General features: G+C 42.1%; 1 protein-coding gene across 1 annotated transcript in view; it reads right to left on the bottom strand.

Moving 5' to 3' along the window:
• Nucleotides 1–17,425, bottom strand: part of cntn3a.2 (contactin 3a, tandem duplicate 2) — a 67,422-nt gene that overhangs the window by 4,149 nt on the left and 45,848 nt on the right. The window contains exons 17-22 of the mRNA XM_024399763.2: nucleotides 15,795–15,865; nucleotides 14,690–14,924; nucleotides 8,799–8,908; nucleotides 5,984–6,170; nucleotides 5,499–5,611; nucleotides 5,049–5,214 (exon numbers count right to left, since the gene is read on the bottom strand). Of these exons, the coding sequence (XP_024255531.1) occupies nucleotides 5,049–5,214; nucleotides 5,499–5,611; nucleotides 5,984–6,170; nucleotides 8,799–8,908; nucleotides 14,690–14,924; nucleotides 15,795–15,865 (882 nt within the window). The remainder of the gene's footprint in view (nucleotides 1–5,048; nucleotides 5,215–5,498; nucleotides 5,612–5,983; nucleotides 6,171–8,798; nucleotides 8,909–14,689; nucleotides 14,925–15,794; nucleotides 15,866–17,425) is intronic.

Here is a 17,425-nt window from a genome sequence, read left to right as displayed (position 1 = left end):
TGTAACCACTCTCAAATTCATAGACAGAGCTATGTATACAATGACTGACCATCCACAATGTAAAAATTATATACTGAACAAAAATATAAATGCAGCAGGTAAAGTGTTGGTTTCATGAGCTGAAATAAAAGATTCCAGAAATGTTCTATACGCACAAAAAGCTTATTTCGCTCAAATTTTGTGCACAAATTTGTTTACATCCCTGTTAGTGAGCATTTCTCCTTTGCCAAGATAATCAATCCACCTAACCGGTGTGGCATATTAAGAAGCTTATTAAACAGCATGATAATTACACATGTGCACCTTGTGCTGGGGACAATAAAAGGCCACTCTAAAATGTGCAGTTTGTTACACAACACAATACCACAGATTACTCAAGTTTTGAGGGAGCGTGCAATTGGCCTGCTGACTGCAGGAATGTCCACCAGAGCTGTTGCCAGAGAATTCAATGTTAATACAATAAGCCGCCTCCAACGGCTGTTTTTGAGAAATTGGCAGTATGTCCAACTGGCCTCACAACCGCAGACCACGTGTTACCACTTCATTCCAGGAACTCCACATCTGGCTTCTTCCCCTACGGTATCATCTGAGACCAGAAACCTGGACAGCTGATGAAACTGTGGGTTTGCACAACCAAAGAATTTCTCCACAAACTGTCAGAAACTATCGGATAAATCCCGGTTTCAAATGTACCGGGCACATGGAAAACAGCGCGTATGGCATCGTGTGGGCGAGCAGTTTGCTGATGTCAACATTGTGAACACAGTTCCACATGGTGGCGGTGGGGTTATGGTATGGGCAAGCATAAGCTACGGACAAAGAACACAATTGCATTTTATCAATGGCAATTTGAATGCACAGAGATACCGTGACAAGATCCTGAGGCCAATTGTCGTGCCATTCATCCGCCACCACCACCTCATGTTCCAACATGATAATGCACAGATCCATGTCGCAAGGATCTGTACACAATTCCTGGAAGCTGAACATTTCCCAGTTCTTCCATTGCCTGCATACTCACCAGACATGTTACCCATTGAGCATGTTTTGGATGCTCTGGATCAACGTGTATGACAGCGTGTTCCAGTTCCAACCAATATCAAGCAACTTCACACATCCATTGCAGTGGAGTGAGACAACATTACACAAGTCACAATCAACAGTTTGATCAACTTTATGAGAAGGAGATGTGTCGCGCTGCATGAGGCAAACAGATGCATATCTGTATTCCCAGTCATGTGAAATACATAGATTAGGGACTAATGAATTAATTTCAATTCACTGATTTACTTATATGAACTGTAACTCAGTAAAATCTTTGAAATTGTTGCATGATGAGTTTATATTTTTGTTCAGTGTACTTTTAACCATGTTTTGAGGATATACCGTGTTGGTTTACATTTACATTCCTCCATTCCTCGGGGCATGGACTACAAGGTATTGAAATCATTCCACAGGGATAATGGCCCATGTTGACTCCAATGCTTCCCAAAGTTTGTGTCAAGTTGGTTGGATGTCCTTTGGGTGATGGACCATTCTTGATACACACAGGAAATTGTTGAGCGTGGAAAAACCCAGCAGCGTTGCAGTTCTTGACACACTCAAACCTGTGCGCCTGGCACCTACTACCATACCGTGTTCAAAGGACCTTAAATTGCATCTGAATGGCACACATACACAATCCATGTCTCAATTGTCTCAAGGCTTAAAAATACTTCTTTAGCCTGTCTCCTCCCCTTCATCTAAACTGATTGAATTGGTTTTACAGGTGACATCAATAAGGGATCATAGCTTTCACCTGGATTCAACTTGTCAGTCTATGTTCCTAATGTTTTGTACACTTAGTGAATATCATTCATTTATGTCTAAAAATCGATGTTGCAACTAGGGATTCTAACTTTAACACACCTGCCAACTCCATATCAAATAGATCATGCAATATGCTTTCGATGGATTTAAAAAAATGTTTAATGATGTTGACAACTGAACGTATTTTTTGCCAGAACCACTGGGCTGACCGACACCAAATTTGGTAAATAGCTTCTATGTGGACCCACGTCTTAAAACCCACGTCTTTATTTTCTAAGACTCTAGTTTAAACAACATGGCCATTATAAGCCAATAATCTTGCGTTAATGTTTTTTCCTGTCCAACAGCGCCACCTTGGGTAAAACTGAACCATACTCTACAGGTTAGCTAGACTCACATCGCTGATCATGTGTGCCAAAGTCAAACAGATCAATAGATATAAATATGTGCCTGTCGTAGAGCCACAGTATGGTTAATCTGCATGTGCTTTCACAATGTATCAATATAAATATCCATGTCAGATTCATATGCATTTATGTGTCAGGTCACACTCACTTCAATGTTTATTTGTCCATAGCTGCCATGTTGTTTGCGATAATAGCCGGAAAAATATTGTTTTTGGAGACCTTGGAGACCTTGGTCCATAGATGCTATATATCAAGTTTCATCAGGTCTGCCCAGTCCTTCCGGACTGCCCAGTATTTTCCACAAAATTCTGAATGGCAGAATATCCCTCATGGCGGACCTATGTACCTATGTACTTTGCGACTCTAGGTCAAACGGGGTGAGGGGCATTTTCAATTGTGTGTTATAGCGCCACCATCTGGCTAACTGGCATAGCATTGCATGAGAGGGTGTGGACTATAAGCCTTTACCATCATGCCAAGATGCACCCTCCTAGGCCTTACCATCTCACAGACATTTGCATGTTCATTTTCTGTGATGGAAGAACCGGTTTAAAAATAATGACAATAGGATTTCTCAAAGGTTTGCTGCTCGAACTCCTTATAATGAACTTCAACAAAAACAATAAACAGTGCCTGCTCTAGCCTTTTGTGGGCCCCAAGCGAGCTTCGCTGCTTGAACCTCTAATTAGCATTTAAAGGAAAGGAAGAGGTCTCCTCCTGTAGTCTCCCAGGAAGGTAATATAGTATCCAGTGAGAAGGGAAGTGAAACTTAGTGACATAGATAGATTGTGCTGCATATTTCAGCAAAATATGAGATTTCGGAGCCTAAAAGAGAAAAGTCACAGAGGAGGACAAACTGTCTTGGCTAGGTTATCAAGTTCCTAAATGACTTTCTGTTGAAAAACTGTTTTCATCTTGATGGAAATAGTGTTTCCAGGGCCATCTCAGCTGTAACTACCTGATGGTAATAGAATGGCAATATGCACTCACATAATATAATATATAATAATATAGATGTAACTCGTTTTGGATATAAGCTGAGACAAGACTCTTGGTCCCTCTGAACTTGCTTCTCCTTTGTGAGCAGAACGTATTAAATCTACGAAAGACTCCGGTCAATCTCTTCTTTGAATCACCACACACGGTCTACACATATTTCCAAGATCCATCCATTTCTAATAACCTGCCCCTGTCCCGATGGGGATTGAAACATCACATTATGTCACATTAAGTTTGTCCAAGGGCCTATCGTATTTTGTTAATATCTTCATTAACAAATACAGTACCAGTCAGAAGTTTGGATACACCTACTCATTCAAGGGTTTTTCTTTATTTTTACAATTTTTTATATTGTAGAATAATAGTGAAGACATCAAAACTATGGAATAACACATGGAATCGTGTAGTAACCAAAAAAGTGTTAAACAAATCAAAATTCTTGCCTTGATGACAGCTTTGCATACTCTCAACCAGCTTCATGAGGAAGTCACCTGGAATGCATGTGCCTTGTTAAAAGTTACTTAATGCGTTTGAGCCAATCAGTTGTGTTGTGACCAGGTAGGGTTGGTATACAGAAGATATCCCTATTTGGTAAACGACAAAGTTCATATTATGGCAAGAACAGCTCAAATAAGCAAAGAGAAACGACAGTCCATCATAACTTTAAGCCATGAAGGTCAATCTGGAAAATTTCAAGAACTTTAAAAGCTTCTTCAAGTGCTGTTGCAAAAACCATCAAGTGCTATGATGAAACTGGCTCTCATGAGGACTGCCACAGGAAAGGAATACCCAGAGAGTTACCTCTGCTGCAGAGGATAAGTTCATTAGAGTTTCCAGCCTCAGAAATTGCAGCCCAAATAAATGCTTCACAGAGTTCAAGTAACGGACACATCTTAACATCAACTGTTCAGAGGAGATTGCGTGAATCAGGCCTTCATAGTCGAATTGTTGCAAAGAAACCACTACTAAAGGATACCAATAAGAAGATGGGACTTGCTTGGGCCAAGAAACATGTGCAATGGACATTAGACCAGTGGAAATCTGGCTTTTGGTCTGATGATTCCAAATCTTAGATTTTTGATTCCAACCGCCATGTCTTTGTGAGATGCAGAGTAGGTGAACGGATGATCTCCGCATGTGTGGTTCCCACCGTGAAGCATGGAGGAGGAGGTGTGATGGTGTGGGGTGCTTTGCTGGTGACACTCTCAGTGATTTATTATGAATTCAAGGCACACTTAACCAGCATGGCTACCACAGCATTCTGCAGCGATACACCATCCCATCTGGTTTGGGCTTAGTGGGACTATCATTTGTTTTTCAACAGGACAATGACCCAACACACCTCCAGGCTGTGTAAGGGCTATTTGACCAAGAAGGAGAATGATGGAGGACTACATCAGATGACCTGGCCTCCACTATCACCCGACTTCAACCCATTTGAGATGGCTTGGGATGAGTCGGACCGCAGAGGAAGGAAAAGCAGCCAACACGTGCTCAGCATATGTGGGAACTCCTTCAAGGCTGTTAGAAAAGCATTCCAGTTGAAGCTGGTTGAAAGAATGCCAAGAGTGTGCAAAGCTGTCATCAAGGCAAAGGGTGGCTACTTTGAAGAATCTAAAATGTAAAATATATTTTGTTTGGTTTAACACTTCTTTGGTTACTACATGATTCCGTTATTTCAGTTTTGATGTCTTCACTATTATTCTACAATGGAGAAAATAGTTCAAATAAAGAAAAACCCTTGAATGAGTAGGTGTTTCCAAACTTTTGACTGGTACTGTATATTTTCGCTGAACCCAGATCAGTTAATGCTTTACATTATGAGCAGCTTACTTAGTTTGTGGATGCGGATGGGATCTGTGGCTGGGCCAAGCCCTCCCTCGCTCAGCGACCTTATGTGGATGACATAGTCTTCATTGTCAACGAGGGTCAGCTCGGCTGTGGAATTGTTTGTCAAGAGCATGTTCTCTTCCTTATGTTTCAGACTCCTGTAAGACAGCTGACGGGGGGAAAAATAGAAAACATGGAGTAGCATTCTTCATAATCAGCAAGTTGATTGGTGAAAAATTAGGATGGGATTTATCATTAGAAACTATACTGGGTGATGGACCAGACGACCACATAAGCTATGTGATTCTTCCTGGACATGTATCAGAAATAACTAAAAGATGTAGGTACAGCAGAAATATGTAGTACAGCAGATATTGATAAATATGTAGCTGGACTAATTTGCCATTACTAGTTTGGAAATAAGTGGGAAGTTTGAGGATAATATGAACTCACTTGGTAACCGGTGACCTCTGACTCTGTTTCCATGGCTACCACCGGCTCCCAGTATATAGTGATCTGGGAGCCAATCAAGGTCCACTCAACATTTAGAGGAGGTTGTCCGGGTGCTGTTGGACACAAGCAGCATTCTGTCGTTAAGTTTCTTTGTAAGTTACCATAACCAGTCATGACCTCACCCAGTCATCTTCACCAGTCATAGTGTCTCTATGGCTTGGCTCATTCTACTCTACACACTTTTCTCCTGACAGCTACCCACCATGCAGTTAAAATGTACCCTTTAAATAAGAGCTATTTCCCAACCACTGCCGTAACGCCCTCCTCTGTCCTCCCCACTTGGCATTAATTAAAAAGAATGGTGAACACTAATCCTCTGTCCACAACAAATTTGTCCAGTTTATTAATACATTTTCCCTTTTGCTGAGCAATTGATGGAATTACCTCCATTTACCGTCTAGGCCAGTATTGTAGTAGACACCTACGTGATTTCTTGGTGGTGGCGTTGATGGCGGGGAGGAAAGGGCCAGTACCAGCTGTGTTGAAAGCGCTGACTGTGAGAAAATACTGAGTGTTTCGCCCTAAGCCACTAACAGTGACCGATGTTTGACTCCCAGGTACCCTCACTTTCCCCATCGTCTCTGGCTTGGTGTCATCCTCCCAGTACACCACCTGTTGAAATTGGAGGAAATGGGAGTTTATCTTTTCATGTATTACTTGAATAGGGACAGAAGCAAACACATTGACACACTGAATAAACAACCATCCGATGCAACAGACTTGTGGACATATGGAGACATCTCAAACTGGGGATTTGGTTTATGCTAATATCTGAGCTCTGGTTGGCTATATGCCTTTTACTCCCGCCTCGCTTAAGGTAATTATTTTCATGAATCCCGAAGGGTGATACTTTAAGCAAGAACTTGGTAAAGGTTAGGTTTAAGGTTAAGTTTAGGGCAGTGCTGCCAACTCTCAGGCATTTTGGAGTGAGACACACACATTTGATCCTCTTCACACGCCACACCTCTTATTTCTCACGCATTGAAAAAAGTACTGCTTTTATTTTCTATTTAATCCAGTGTATATTCAGTGTATTCACATTTCAACCGCGGCATCTCAACCTGGGAGATACTTCAGCTTCCTGCCATCGCACTGTGAACCGTGTCACATTGAGGCTTGTGATTGGTTTAGTAAGGGTCAGGTACAAATGGTGATTGGATACGTGTTTGTAAAAAAACACCTCCCACGATTGTGGAAGGCAGCCACGACAGACTGGACAAGCACCTTCGTTCTACGCTGAACAAAGTTTATGAACTCAATTCTCAAAGAGCAGCACAACAACTTGTAGCACTGTTTTGTACACATAATTATAAACAAATGGATTTGCTGTCACAACCTGCCCCTGTCGCAAAATGCTTCCCTTTGACAGCATGCAATAATATAGCCTACCATAGTGATTTAATTCACCACTTGCATTAGCCCAGATCCATGGTGTCTTTCACAATAATGTATTTGGTCTAAGTCATCCCCTACAATGGGCTAAATATGTGAGCCGCTTCAGGAAACTAGGCGTATGTCGCAGGTCACTACTTCACAGGAGAGCCATTTGAACATAAACTTTTTTTTGTTGGCAGAAATGCCTTCTGAACATGTGAACTTTCATGTGCCTTAATAACAAACTTGTATGCCATCTGTAAATACGAATAAAATTGTTCAATTACGAGCCTAGTTGGTTTAGCCACTTAAAAAGACACCAACCTTCCCGCTAGCCATGATTGGCTAAGATAATGAGTGGGCTGAAAATGCTGAGAGATGAGTTTGGATTGGTCTGCCATATAGCATGCTTCTGTCTTTTTGAAGGGCTCTCCAGTAATAGTACCAAAAGATTCAAAGGCCATTTCCTCAAAAGTGAGTTTAAATGTTTATCAACTTTCAAAGCAAAATTACTTTCCCATTGTTCCTCAACTGTAGTGTATGATACACCATTGTATGATAGTCTAATTTTATCCAATGTAAAAAAAAACATCTCAAATTTTGTTACATAAGACCGATTTGAGTCGGTCGGTCACATATAGACTAATTGGTGTGCCTATCTTAGCAAGAACACTACTGTTATACGCCATAGTTTTACTATTTCACTTCTTACCAATTTTGCTGGTGTAATTAAATGTGAAATCTGATATGCCAACTTGTCTTTGAATGGATCTTTTTTTTTTTTTTTTTTTTTTTACAATTCAATGAGGGCTATTCAATGAGGGCTATTTATTTTTGTACTCATTTATGGGCAGTGCTGAATATAGGTTACATCATAAAATGAGAATAGGTTATATTGAAATGCCCCTTGTCCCAAATATCCTGTTTTGTCATTTTAGTATTGTGCACAAGTTGCTAGACAGATGTGGTAGGTATGAATGCAAAACATGTTGCCTATGTACAGAAAGATGATAGAAAGGTTTTGAAAATCAGCCTCAACCACCTGAAGATTGATATTCATTAGATATTTTTGAATGTGGGGTAATTTGTAGAAATCAAATGTCACATGTTTAAATCCCCAGTATTTGGAAGACATAGATCAGGGGTGGCCAACCTTCTTGGGGAGCTTCCTCTATGCAGGAATTTATCCCTATTTTAAAGGAATAGTTCACCAATTTAATTACATTTTAACTTGTTTATTTCTTATGAACAAGGGGAGACTGCAATCCATCCTATGGTTAGCCACGGCCACCAACCGTTAATGTTAGCATTTTCCACCAGTTGGCAGTCTCCAAATTTCATGTCCAAATAATCTTAAAGAAACTTAAAACCAAGTCGTTGAGATTTGAGTGTGTATTCAATTTTAAATGAATCCTGATTTTTTAAAAAATGTATTCCACCCTGGTCATGGCCAAAGCTGTGTGAAAATATACAGAATTGCAGAAAATTTGCTTTTGGGTGGATTTATGATAGCTTGGAGTGAGATTTCCTATCTTCAGAAGTTGGCAGCCCTGGTTTGGTGTTTCTGGCCCAAAAACACAGACCGTATTATGTGTTTGTGGTGTTGAGTACAGGTGACAGGAAGTAAAAAAAGCAGGTAGATCAGCATTTTGCTTTGTATTCTTTAAAAGGGCCAAAGTGCTCTCGGGATGCTGCTGTGAAGGCCTGTATAATTTACCACACAAGTCATCCAATTAAATCAGCCGTTACCATGGAAACATGCCGTTTTGAAGTTGAGGCTTTGAGGTACACTGTGGGTGACGACAGGCATTGTAATTGTGTTGCACAAACTCGCTGTTTCATTTACATTTAAAACAGGAAATATACCTCGTAGCCGAGAACTCTTTCAGGAGTAAAGGATAGAGCCTGCCAATTCACTTCAATTTCTGAGGCGGAAACACTTCTGGCCCAAACTCCCCCTGGCATACCACTCGGCTCTGAAAAGACACAACCGAGGAGAGTTTCACCTATTATTGAGAAACAACCAAGGCAAACGACTCTACAGACAAATACAACCCCTTTCAAACAAACATTTATGATCCTTCAGTTTATTGCAGTGGTCACCAACCTTTTCTGAGTCAAGATCACATTCTGAGTGAAAATGCATGCCGAGATCTACCGCTTTTTATTAACATGACTTAAAAAATGTAAGCCTAAGCAACAATAACCAATTAAAAACAGTACTGTTGCAATGAGGTTTGTGCAGTAAGCTATAGGCTCAATACATTAAAACAGCATACTGGCTTTGCATGAATTTGTCTGCCAATGCATTGTTGTTCGGGACATTCTTTTAAAATTCTATTTCAAAATTTGAGGTAGGCTATATGATCACACCGGTAATATATCCATTGTTGTATGACTTGTGAGGCACAGCTGAGTGAGCACACATTTAAATAATTTGCTTTTTATTTTACTGGGCTGATGGTGCCTGCATCTGATGGTCAGTCTCAGCGGAGGGAAAGAGCAGCAGAGTGAGGGACATCTCTCAACATCCCTCCGCTCTCCCTTTCCTCCACTGACACTGACCAAAAAGGGACACCGTCTTCCAGCTGATGGTGAAACTCGGGTCGCACCGTACAAATCCATGCTGTTACTCCTATGAACAGAGAAAGTCAAATATTCCTTGATATTACAAAAGACCCAAGCCGCTAATAATAACAACAACGCAAGCCTTTATACTCTTTCCAATTCATTCATTACTGCTGCACTGCTTGTTGTAGCGCTGAGTGGAAATAGGAAGAACGTGCATTTTATGGGTTATAAAAGTGTAAAATACAAAGTGTTGACAGTGCTGAGTAAGATCTTAAACATTAACTCACTCAAAAACAGCAGCTCTTTGCTGTATTCATTGACAGTCTCTCTCATGGTTTTAAACGTTAGGAATCTCACAGTATATCAATTTTGCCATAGTTTTCTTTTATGCCTGCTAGGTTCCTGCAGACTCGGTCACCTGAGCAATCTGATTGGCCAGCGGTGGCATAATGCACTTGACCTACCACCAACAGCCCGTCATGCTGGAGTGTCATGTTAGGATGAGCCTGCAGGAAGGGTACCACATAAGGGAGGAGGATGTCTTCCCTGTAACGCACAGCATTGAGATTGCCTGTAATGACAACAGGCTCAGTCTGATGATGCTGTGACACCGCCCCAGACCATGACGGACCCTCTACCTCCAAATTGATCCCGCTCCAGAGTACAGGCCTCAGTGTAACGCTCATTCCTTCGACGATAAACACGATTCCGACCATCACCCCTGGTGAGACAAAACCGCGACTCGTCAGTGAAGAGCACTTTTTGCCAATCCTGTCTGGTCCAGCGATGGTGGGTATGTGCCTATAGGCGACGTTGTTGCCGGGGATGTCTGGTGAGGACCTGCCTTACAACCGGCCTACAAGCCCTCAGTCCAGCCTCTCTCAGCCTATTGCGGACAGTCTGAGCACTGATGGAGCGATTGTGCATTCCTGGTGTAACCCGGGAAGTTGTTGTTGCCGCCATCCTGTACCTGTCCCGCAGGTGTCATGTTCGGATGTACCGATCCTGTGCAGGTGTTATTACACGTGGTCTGCCACTGCTAGGACGATCAGCTGTCCGTCCTATCTCCCAGTAGCGCTGTCTTAGGCGTCTCACAGTACGGACATTGCAATTTATTCCCCTGGTCACATCTGCAATCCTCACACCTCCTTGCAGTATGCCTAAGGCACGTTCCCGCAGATGAGCAGGGACCCTGGGCGTCTTTCTTTTGGTGTTTTTCAGAGTCAGTAGAAAGGTCTCTTTAGTGTCCTAAGTTTTCATAACTGTGACCTTAATTGCCTGCCGTCTGTAAGCTGAAGGTGTCTTAACGACCGTTCCACAGGTGCATGTTCATTAATTGTTTATGGTTCATTGAACAAACATGGGAAACAGTGTTTAAACCCTTTACAATGAAGATCTGTGAAGTTATTTGGATTTTTCCAAATTATCTTTGAAAGACAGGGTCCTGAAAAAGGGACGTTTCTTTTTTTGCTGAGTATATTAACTTTGGTACTTTATTTAAAGTAACTGTCCAGTGAAAATCTCATTTTTAAAAGTTAATATTATGTTAATTCATACCCAAATAATGTTGTTGATTCATCCTATACTTGTATTTGTGGCCAAAGCATAAATTGGATTTAAAAAACACACTTCACAAATCCCACTTCAAACTCGTATCTCAAACAGACATTTAAAAAAATGTTTGCCATTTCCTCGTAAATGATGATGTCATCTTCCTGAAGAGGATGAGCTGGCCAATCAGCTGTCTACTCAAATTCATATTTTTTATGACTGGTATATGCCCACACCCTTCCAACACAGAAAAGTTCCTTTTTAACCTACTTAATTCCCATTTTGTTGGATGGAAAACTATTTCACTCATATTTAAAATAATTATATAATTATATATAAATATATTTAATAGAAATTAGGAAACAGTGGACAGTTACTTTAAGATAGTCCCCTATAGATGGTTTATAGATATTCAACAAACTAAACTAGCTATCCACTAACCCTAACTCTAGCTCTAATTCTTGCATGTTGTTGTATTTCAAATTAACAGAGTTGCAGTTGATAGTTTGTTGATATTTTGAGCATTTGTAGACCATGTTTAGGGGGCTATCCAAATAAAGTGGGGTACCCTTTGTTTAGATTGATTTATAGTTACATTTGAGTATATTATCATAATGTGCACCTCCCTAACACAACAATGCATTCTTTCAATATGTGAACTGGGGTTGTGTCTGAAATAGCACCCTATGGCTCAGGTCAAAAGTAGTGCACTATATAGGGAATAGAGTGCCATTTTGGACACACCGTTCAACAGTCTGTCACACCCTGGTCAGTTTCACCTGTCCTCGTTATTGTCTCCATCCCCTCCAGGTGTCGCTTCTTTCCCACAATGTATTTATCTCTGTGTTTCCTGTCTCTCTGTGCCAGTTCATCTTGTACGTTTCCAAGTCAACCAGTGTTTTTCCCATTCTCCTGCTTTTTGCATTCTCCTTTTTCTCATCCTCCCGGTTTTGACCCTTGCCTGTTTCTGGACTTTGTACCCGCCTGCCTGACCATTCTGCCTGCCTTGACCACGAGCCTGTCTGCCACTCTGTACCTCATGGACTCTGATCTGGTTTTGATCTTTTGCCTGTCCATGACCATTCTCTTGCCTACCCCTTTGGATTAATAATCATTGTAAGACTCCAACCATCTGCCTCCTGTGTCTGCATTTGGGTCTCACCTTGTGTCATGACAGTACGAACTGGCCATGACAGACCCAGCAGACTTGGAGCAGCTCCACCACGCTGTCTCCCTACAGGGAGCCACCATTGGGATACATCAGGAGTTGCTACAGGGCCTTTTGGAAGGGCTCAGTTCCTTGACGGAATGCCACGACCATGGGTTTAAGGCTATTATGGAGCAAATCAGGGCGTTAGCTCAGACTGTCTGCCACCTCTGAAAAACCCCAACCACCCAGTAATTTTTCCCCCTATCTGTGGTGAGTTGGTATAGCCTATCCCGACTCCCTGTGAACCCCGTTTACCTCCTCCAGAGCGATATTCGGGGAATCCTGGTGCCTGCCGGTGTTTTCATTCTCAGTGGTCGCTTATTTTTGAGCTATAGCCATCTTCGTTTTCTTCAGACCGATCAGAGATAGCGTATATAATTACACTAATGTCAGGAAGGGCGCTCTCCTGGGCTTCGGCAGTTTGGGAACAACAATCTGCCATTTGCGGGTATTTGGAGGAATTCATTGCAGAGGTGAGAAGTTTTTGAGTCTCCGGTATCTGGGAGAAAGGCAGCCAGCAAATTGCTTGACTTGCGTCAAAACTCCCGTAGTGTGGCAGACTACACGGTGGATTTTCACGCGTTGGCCGCCGAGAGTGCCTGGAATCCGGAGTCTCTTTTTGATACTTTTCTGCACGGATTATCTGAGGAGGTTAAGGATGAGCTAGCTGCTTGGGAACTGCTGTTGGATCTCGACTCCCTTATCGCCTTAACCATTAAAATTGATGGACGCCTAAGGGAACACAAGATTGAGAGGATGTCTGGTCTCGGGCACACTCGTGCACCTAATATGGCGCGTTCACCTCCTATGGAATCCGGAAGTTTCTGAAGGTAGCTCTTCCGAGAGGAATCGAAGCCACCCGAGCTCTCACGTGAATCTACGATGGGTGAGTTGGATACTCCTGAGCCTATGCAGTTGGGAAGAACTAGGCTATCAGTTTGGGAGCGCTCACAGAGGATGAATAATAACCATTGTCTGTACTGTGGAGGGGCAGGACATTTTATAGCTACCTGTCCTATTAGGAAACCCTTGTCTCTAGTGGGTACCAGTACTATGGGGAGTCAGACTGGGAGTTCCCTAATTCCTATCACCCGCACACCCCTTTTTGCTCTTGTGCTGTTGGGAGACCAATCTAAGTCTCTCCGAGTGCTCATTAACTCTGGGGCTGATGAATGTCTTCTAGATGCCACGATAGCTTCGTAGCTTGGTATTCCCACTCAGCCTCTCTCTGTGCCCATGGATGCTAGGGCACTGGACGGCCGCTCTATAGGGGAAGTCACCTATAGTACTGTGCCCGTTCAATTACTAGTTTCTGGTAACCACAGTGAGACAATTTAGTTCCTCCTCATTACCTCTCCCCATGTTCCGGTGGTTTTGAGATTTTTCTGGCTTCAAAAGCCCAATCCGATGATTGATTGGACCGCAAGCTCCATCCTGGGTTGGAACCCATTTTACCATTCCCACTGCCTTCAAGCAGCACAGCCTTCCTCAAGTCATCTTCCTCAGGATGTTAGCAAGACTGTGGATGTCTGCTATCCCCACAGAATACCATGACCTCCTGGAAGTGTTCAGTAAGGCATGTGCTACTTCCTTTCCCCCGCGCCCTCCTTATGATTGTGCCATTGATCTTCTCCCAGGCACTACACCACCTTGGGGTTGATTTTGTATTCTCTGTCTGGACCAGAGACCAAAGCTATGGAGGAGTACATAGAGGAGTCTCTGTCCACTGGGGCCATCCGTCTGTCTGCATCTCCTGCCGGCGCAGGGTTTTTCTTTGTGGAGAAGAAGGACAAGACCCTGCGTCTGTGCATTGACTACCGGGGACTTAATGACATTACTGTCAAGAATCTTTACCCCTTACCTCTCCTTGGCATTTGAACCTCTCCAGGGGGCCATCATATTTACTAAGTTGGACCTTTGAAATGCCTACGACTTGGTTCGGACACAGCCAGTGGACATTATGAGTACCAAGTCATGCCATTTTGATTCACCAATGCCCCTGCTGTCAACCAAGTTTTTTTCCCGTTCTTCTGCTTTTTGCATTCTCCTTTTTCTCGTCCTCCCGGTTTTGACCCTTGCCCGTTTCTGGACTTTGTACCCGCCTGCCTGACCATTCTGCCTGCCTTGACAACAAGCCTGTCTGCCACTCTGTACCTCCTGGACTCTGATCTGGTTTTTACCTTTTTGCCTGTCCACGACCATTCTCTTGCCTACCCTTTTGGATTAATAATCATTGTAAGACTCCAACCATCTGGCCTCCAATGTGTGCATTTGGGTCTCGCCTTGTGCTTTAATACAGTCAAACAGTCAGGATACATAAAATAAATCCTATCATACCCTTTCAAATAAGTGGTTGTGGAAACCAATGAAGCAAGGAAAGGACATTTTTTTGGAACTGTTGGAGTATACATGGTTTATCTCTCACCTTCCTCTGCAGAGTAGATGGTGACCACGGGACTGAACGGGCCCTGCCCTTTGCTGTTATAGGCTCCCACCTTCACGTGGAAGGGTGAGAAGGGAGCGATGCTGTCGTTCCGGTACACATAGCGGGATGCCCCTGGAGCAGAGGTGGCGACGTGGGTCCAGGTCATCTCACCGAGGCCACGGAACGCGATAATGTAACCGAAGCTCTCACCGTTCTGCAGTTCCTCAGGAACAGGCTGGGAGTGAAACACAACTATAGTGATATTAAAACACATACAAAACACACATTCAGCGAGTCATCACGCCAGACACCATCACATCCAATCTCACAACCATGACCTTCAAATTTGTTTTCTTTGCTACCTGACTATAATTGAAATGAGCAAGAAAAGCAGATATTAAAACTATTGGGCGCATTATACATACTGCAGCCTTTTTAATGGAACGTTATTCCCACAGTTCTTGAAATTAAATATTTTCAATAATAGGTGAAGAGTAGAATTCTTAATGTATTTAGCTTATATCATCATTACATTATTTGTTTGGCACTTATGATGCCTAAACATTTTATCTGATGTAACTTTGCAGTACTGCAGTTTTGCAACAGTGTGGGATTTCCAAGGTTCTGATTTGATTGAATTGTACCCTTTTAATCATTCAAAGTATCATGAATTGAAAACAATTCATCTGTCAGGTGGCATGTTCTGCATTTGTTTGCCAAGGGCTTATACGGGCGCCTCAACTAAGGAATTACAACCACTGCTCTGGAGCCACATTTCAACAGCTCTGGATTTACAACACCCACAAGCCAACTAACTGATTTAATGTAAAATAATAAGCACCTTATTAAATGATATACAAGTAAGGACAACAGTTTCACTTTAGCGGGGCAGCAGGTAGCCTAGTGGTTAGAGTGTTGGACTAGTAAACAAAAGGTTGCAAGATCAAATCCCTGAGCTGGCTGACAAGGTAAAAATCTGTCATTCTGACACAGTTAACCCACTGTTCCTAGGCCATCATTGAAAATAAGAATTTGTTCTTAACTGACTTGCCTTATTAAATTAAGATAAATAAATTAGAGGAGACTGGAACAAATGACGACTTACCTCCCATGTAACAACCAACTCTGATCTGCTGCCGCCCCCTCCTCCAACATCAGTGGGTGCAGCATCAGGAACTACACAACAGAGACCATGTTTATGACAACACTAGTCTGGCACATGTCTTTTGTTTCAGATAGCTTGAGACATTTGTATTGACAAAGCTATTTGAAGCAGATCTGGGTTCAAATAATATTTGTTTTACTTTATACTTTGAACATTTGATTGAGCCTGTCTGGAGTTCCAGATGGTTGGGGTTTTTGGGACTTCCAATTCCATTGGTTCCACTGCGCCAGACAAGCTCGTTTAACCACGGCTTAATAAGAATCTTTTAGATAAAAAAATACTGTTTGAGCTCGGGCCCGATTGGAGGAGGGTTGTATCCAACAGCTGGGTCATTCCAACAGTTGACTGCCTTTTGGGTAGTGTAATTTGCAAATACAAAACTTTCACCTATGACATTCTGTTATAGAACATTTGATAAAGTAATAAAGAAAAATGTATAAAGTAAGTGCCAATTAACAGGGTTGACGTAACAGGGTTTAAGTTCATCTTAAATTAGCCATAACTCTTGTGACATGGAGAATGGAAGCTTGCTGTGTGCAACAGGGAGGGGCAATTGAATGCAAGTTTCACAAAAAATGTAATTGCTAAAACATTTCTAGCCTATCTACGTATCTATAGGAAACAGGGTTGATGTGTTATTGTCATCCGTCTCAGTTTTCCACCACAAAACACCAGAAGATCCAACTCACCTGCTTTTACACTATGATTTGACTACTAGATGTTCAATGTTTAAAAAAAATAAAAACAATTGGGGAATAGTATCACCATATTAAAATGAGAGTTCAGTTCACTTAACAGCGTTGGCCTTAAAATGAGGGACAAAGCAAAATTAATCACGTGAAATAAATAATAATCTTCAGAAATTACGTTGAAACTCTTCTAGAAGTCAGAAAAACATGCGGGACATGTCAAAATACAGATTTTTAGCACTTTAACAAGTCTTTATTCATATTGAAAATCTGATTTATTAATTTTCCATGTGGTCTATATTAAAGTAAGTTATTTCAGAAGCTAGTGGATTCATTACTTACAAACAGCTGCAAATCCCAATAAAACTACACCACGTTTTGAAGTTCACTTGCTTTGTATAATAACACTATCATGACTCTAGCAAAGATGTTTAGTGGGTCAGAGTTCAGATTTTTTTTAGTCTCATTGCACAAACTTTTGCTAGCAAGTTTCTCACGCTGGCTGTAGCCGGGTGAGGGGCAGGCCTGTCCGGGCAAGTCCAGGAGGGTTGCCGAGCAACCTGCGCCTCGGAAAAGATCAACATCTGCATGGTTTGCACTAGTTACCACAACCACAAAGTCAAAATGTAATAATTTAATGTTAGGGTTAGGCAAATGTTAGCAGTGTGGTTAAGATTAGCGCTAAGGTTAGGGCTAGATTTAAGAAAATAAATTGTAGAAATAGGGGGGGTTCATGACTTGTGGCAACTAGTGGCGACCCATCTGCATCGTCCATGCTATCCGGGATCCTTGGGACGTCTCTGCATAGCGCGACAAATCGCCGTGATTCAATGCTAGGTTCGGACAAAGCAAGAAATGTAAAGAGAAGCAACTGTCATATCA

Source organism: Oncorhynchus tshawytscha, linkage group LG16, assembly GCF_018296145.1.
Source record: "Oncorhynchus tshawytscha isolate Ot180627B linkage group LG16, Otsh_v2.0, whole genome shotgun sequence".
Taxonomy (NCBI): Eukaryota; Metazoa; Chordata; class Actinopteri; order Salmoniformes; family Salmonidae; genus Oncorhynchus; species Oncorhynchus tshawytscha.
The sequence above is the reverse complement of the archived record's forward strand: the minus strand, read 5'-3'. Positions and strand labels throughout refer to the sequence as shown.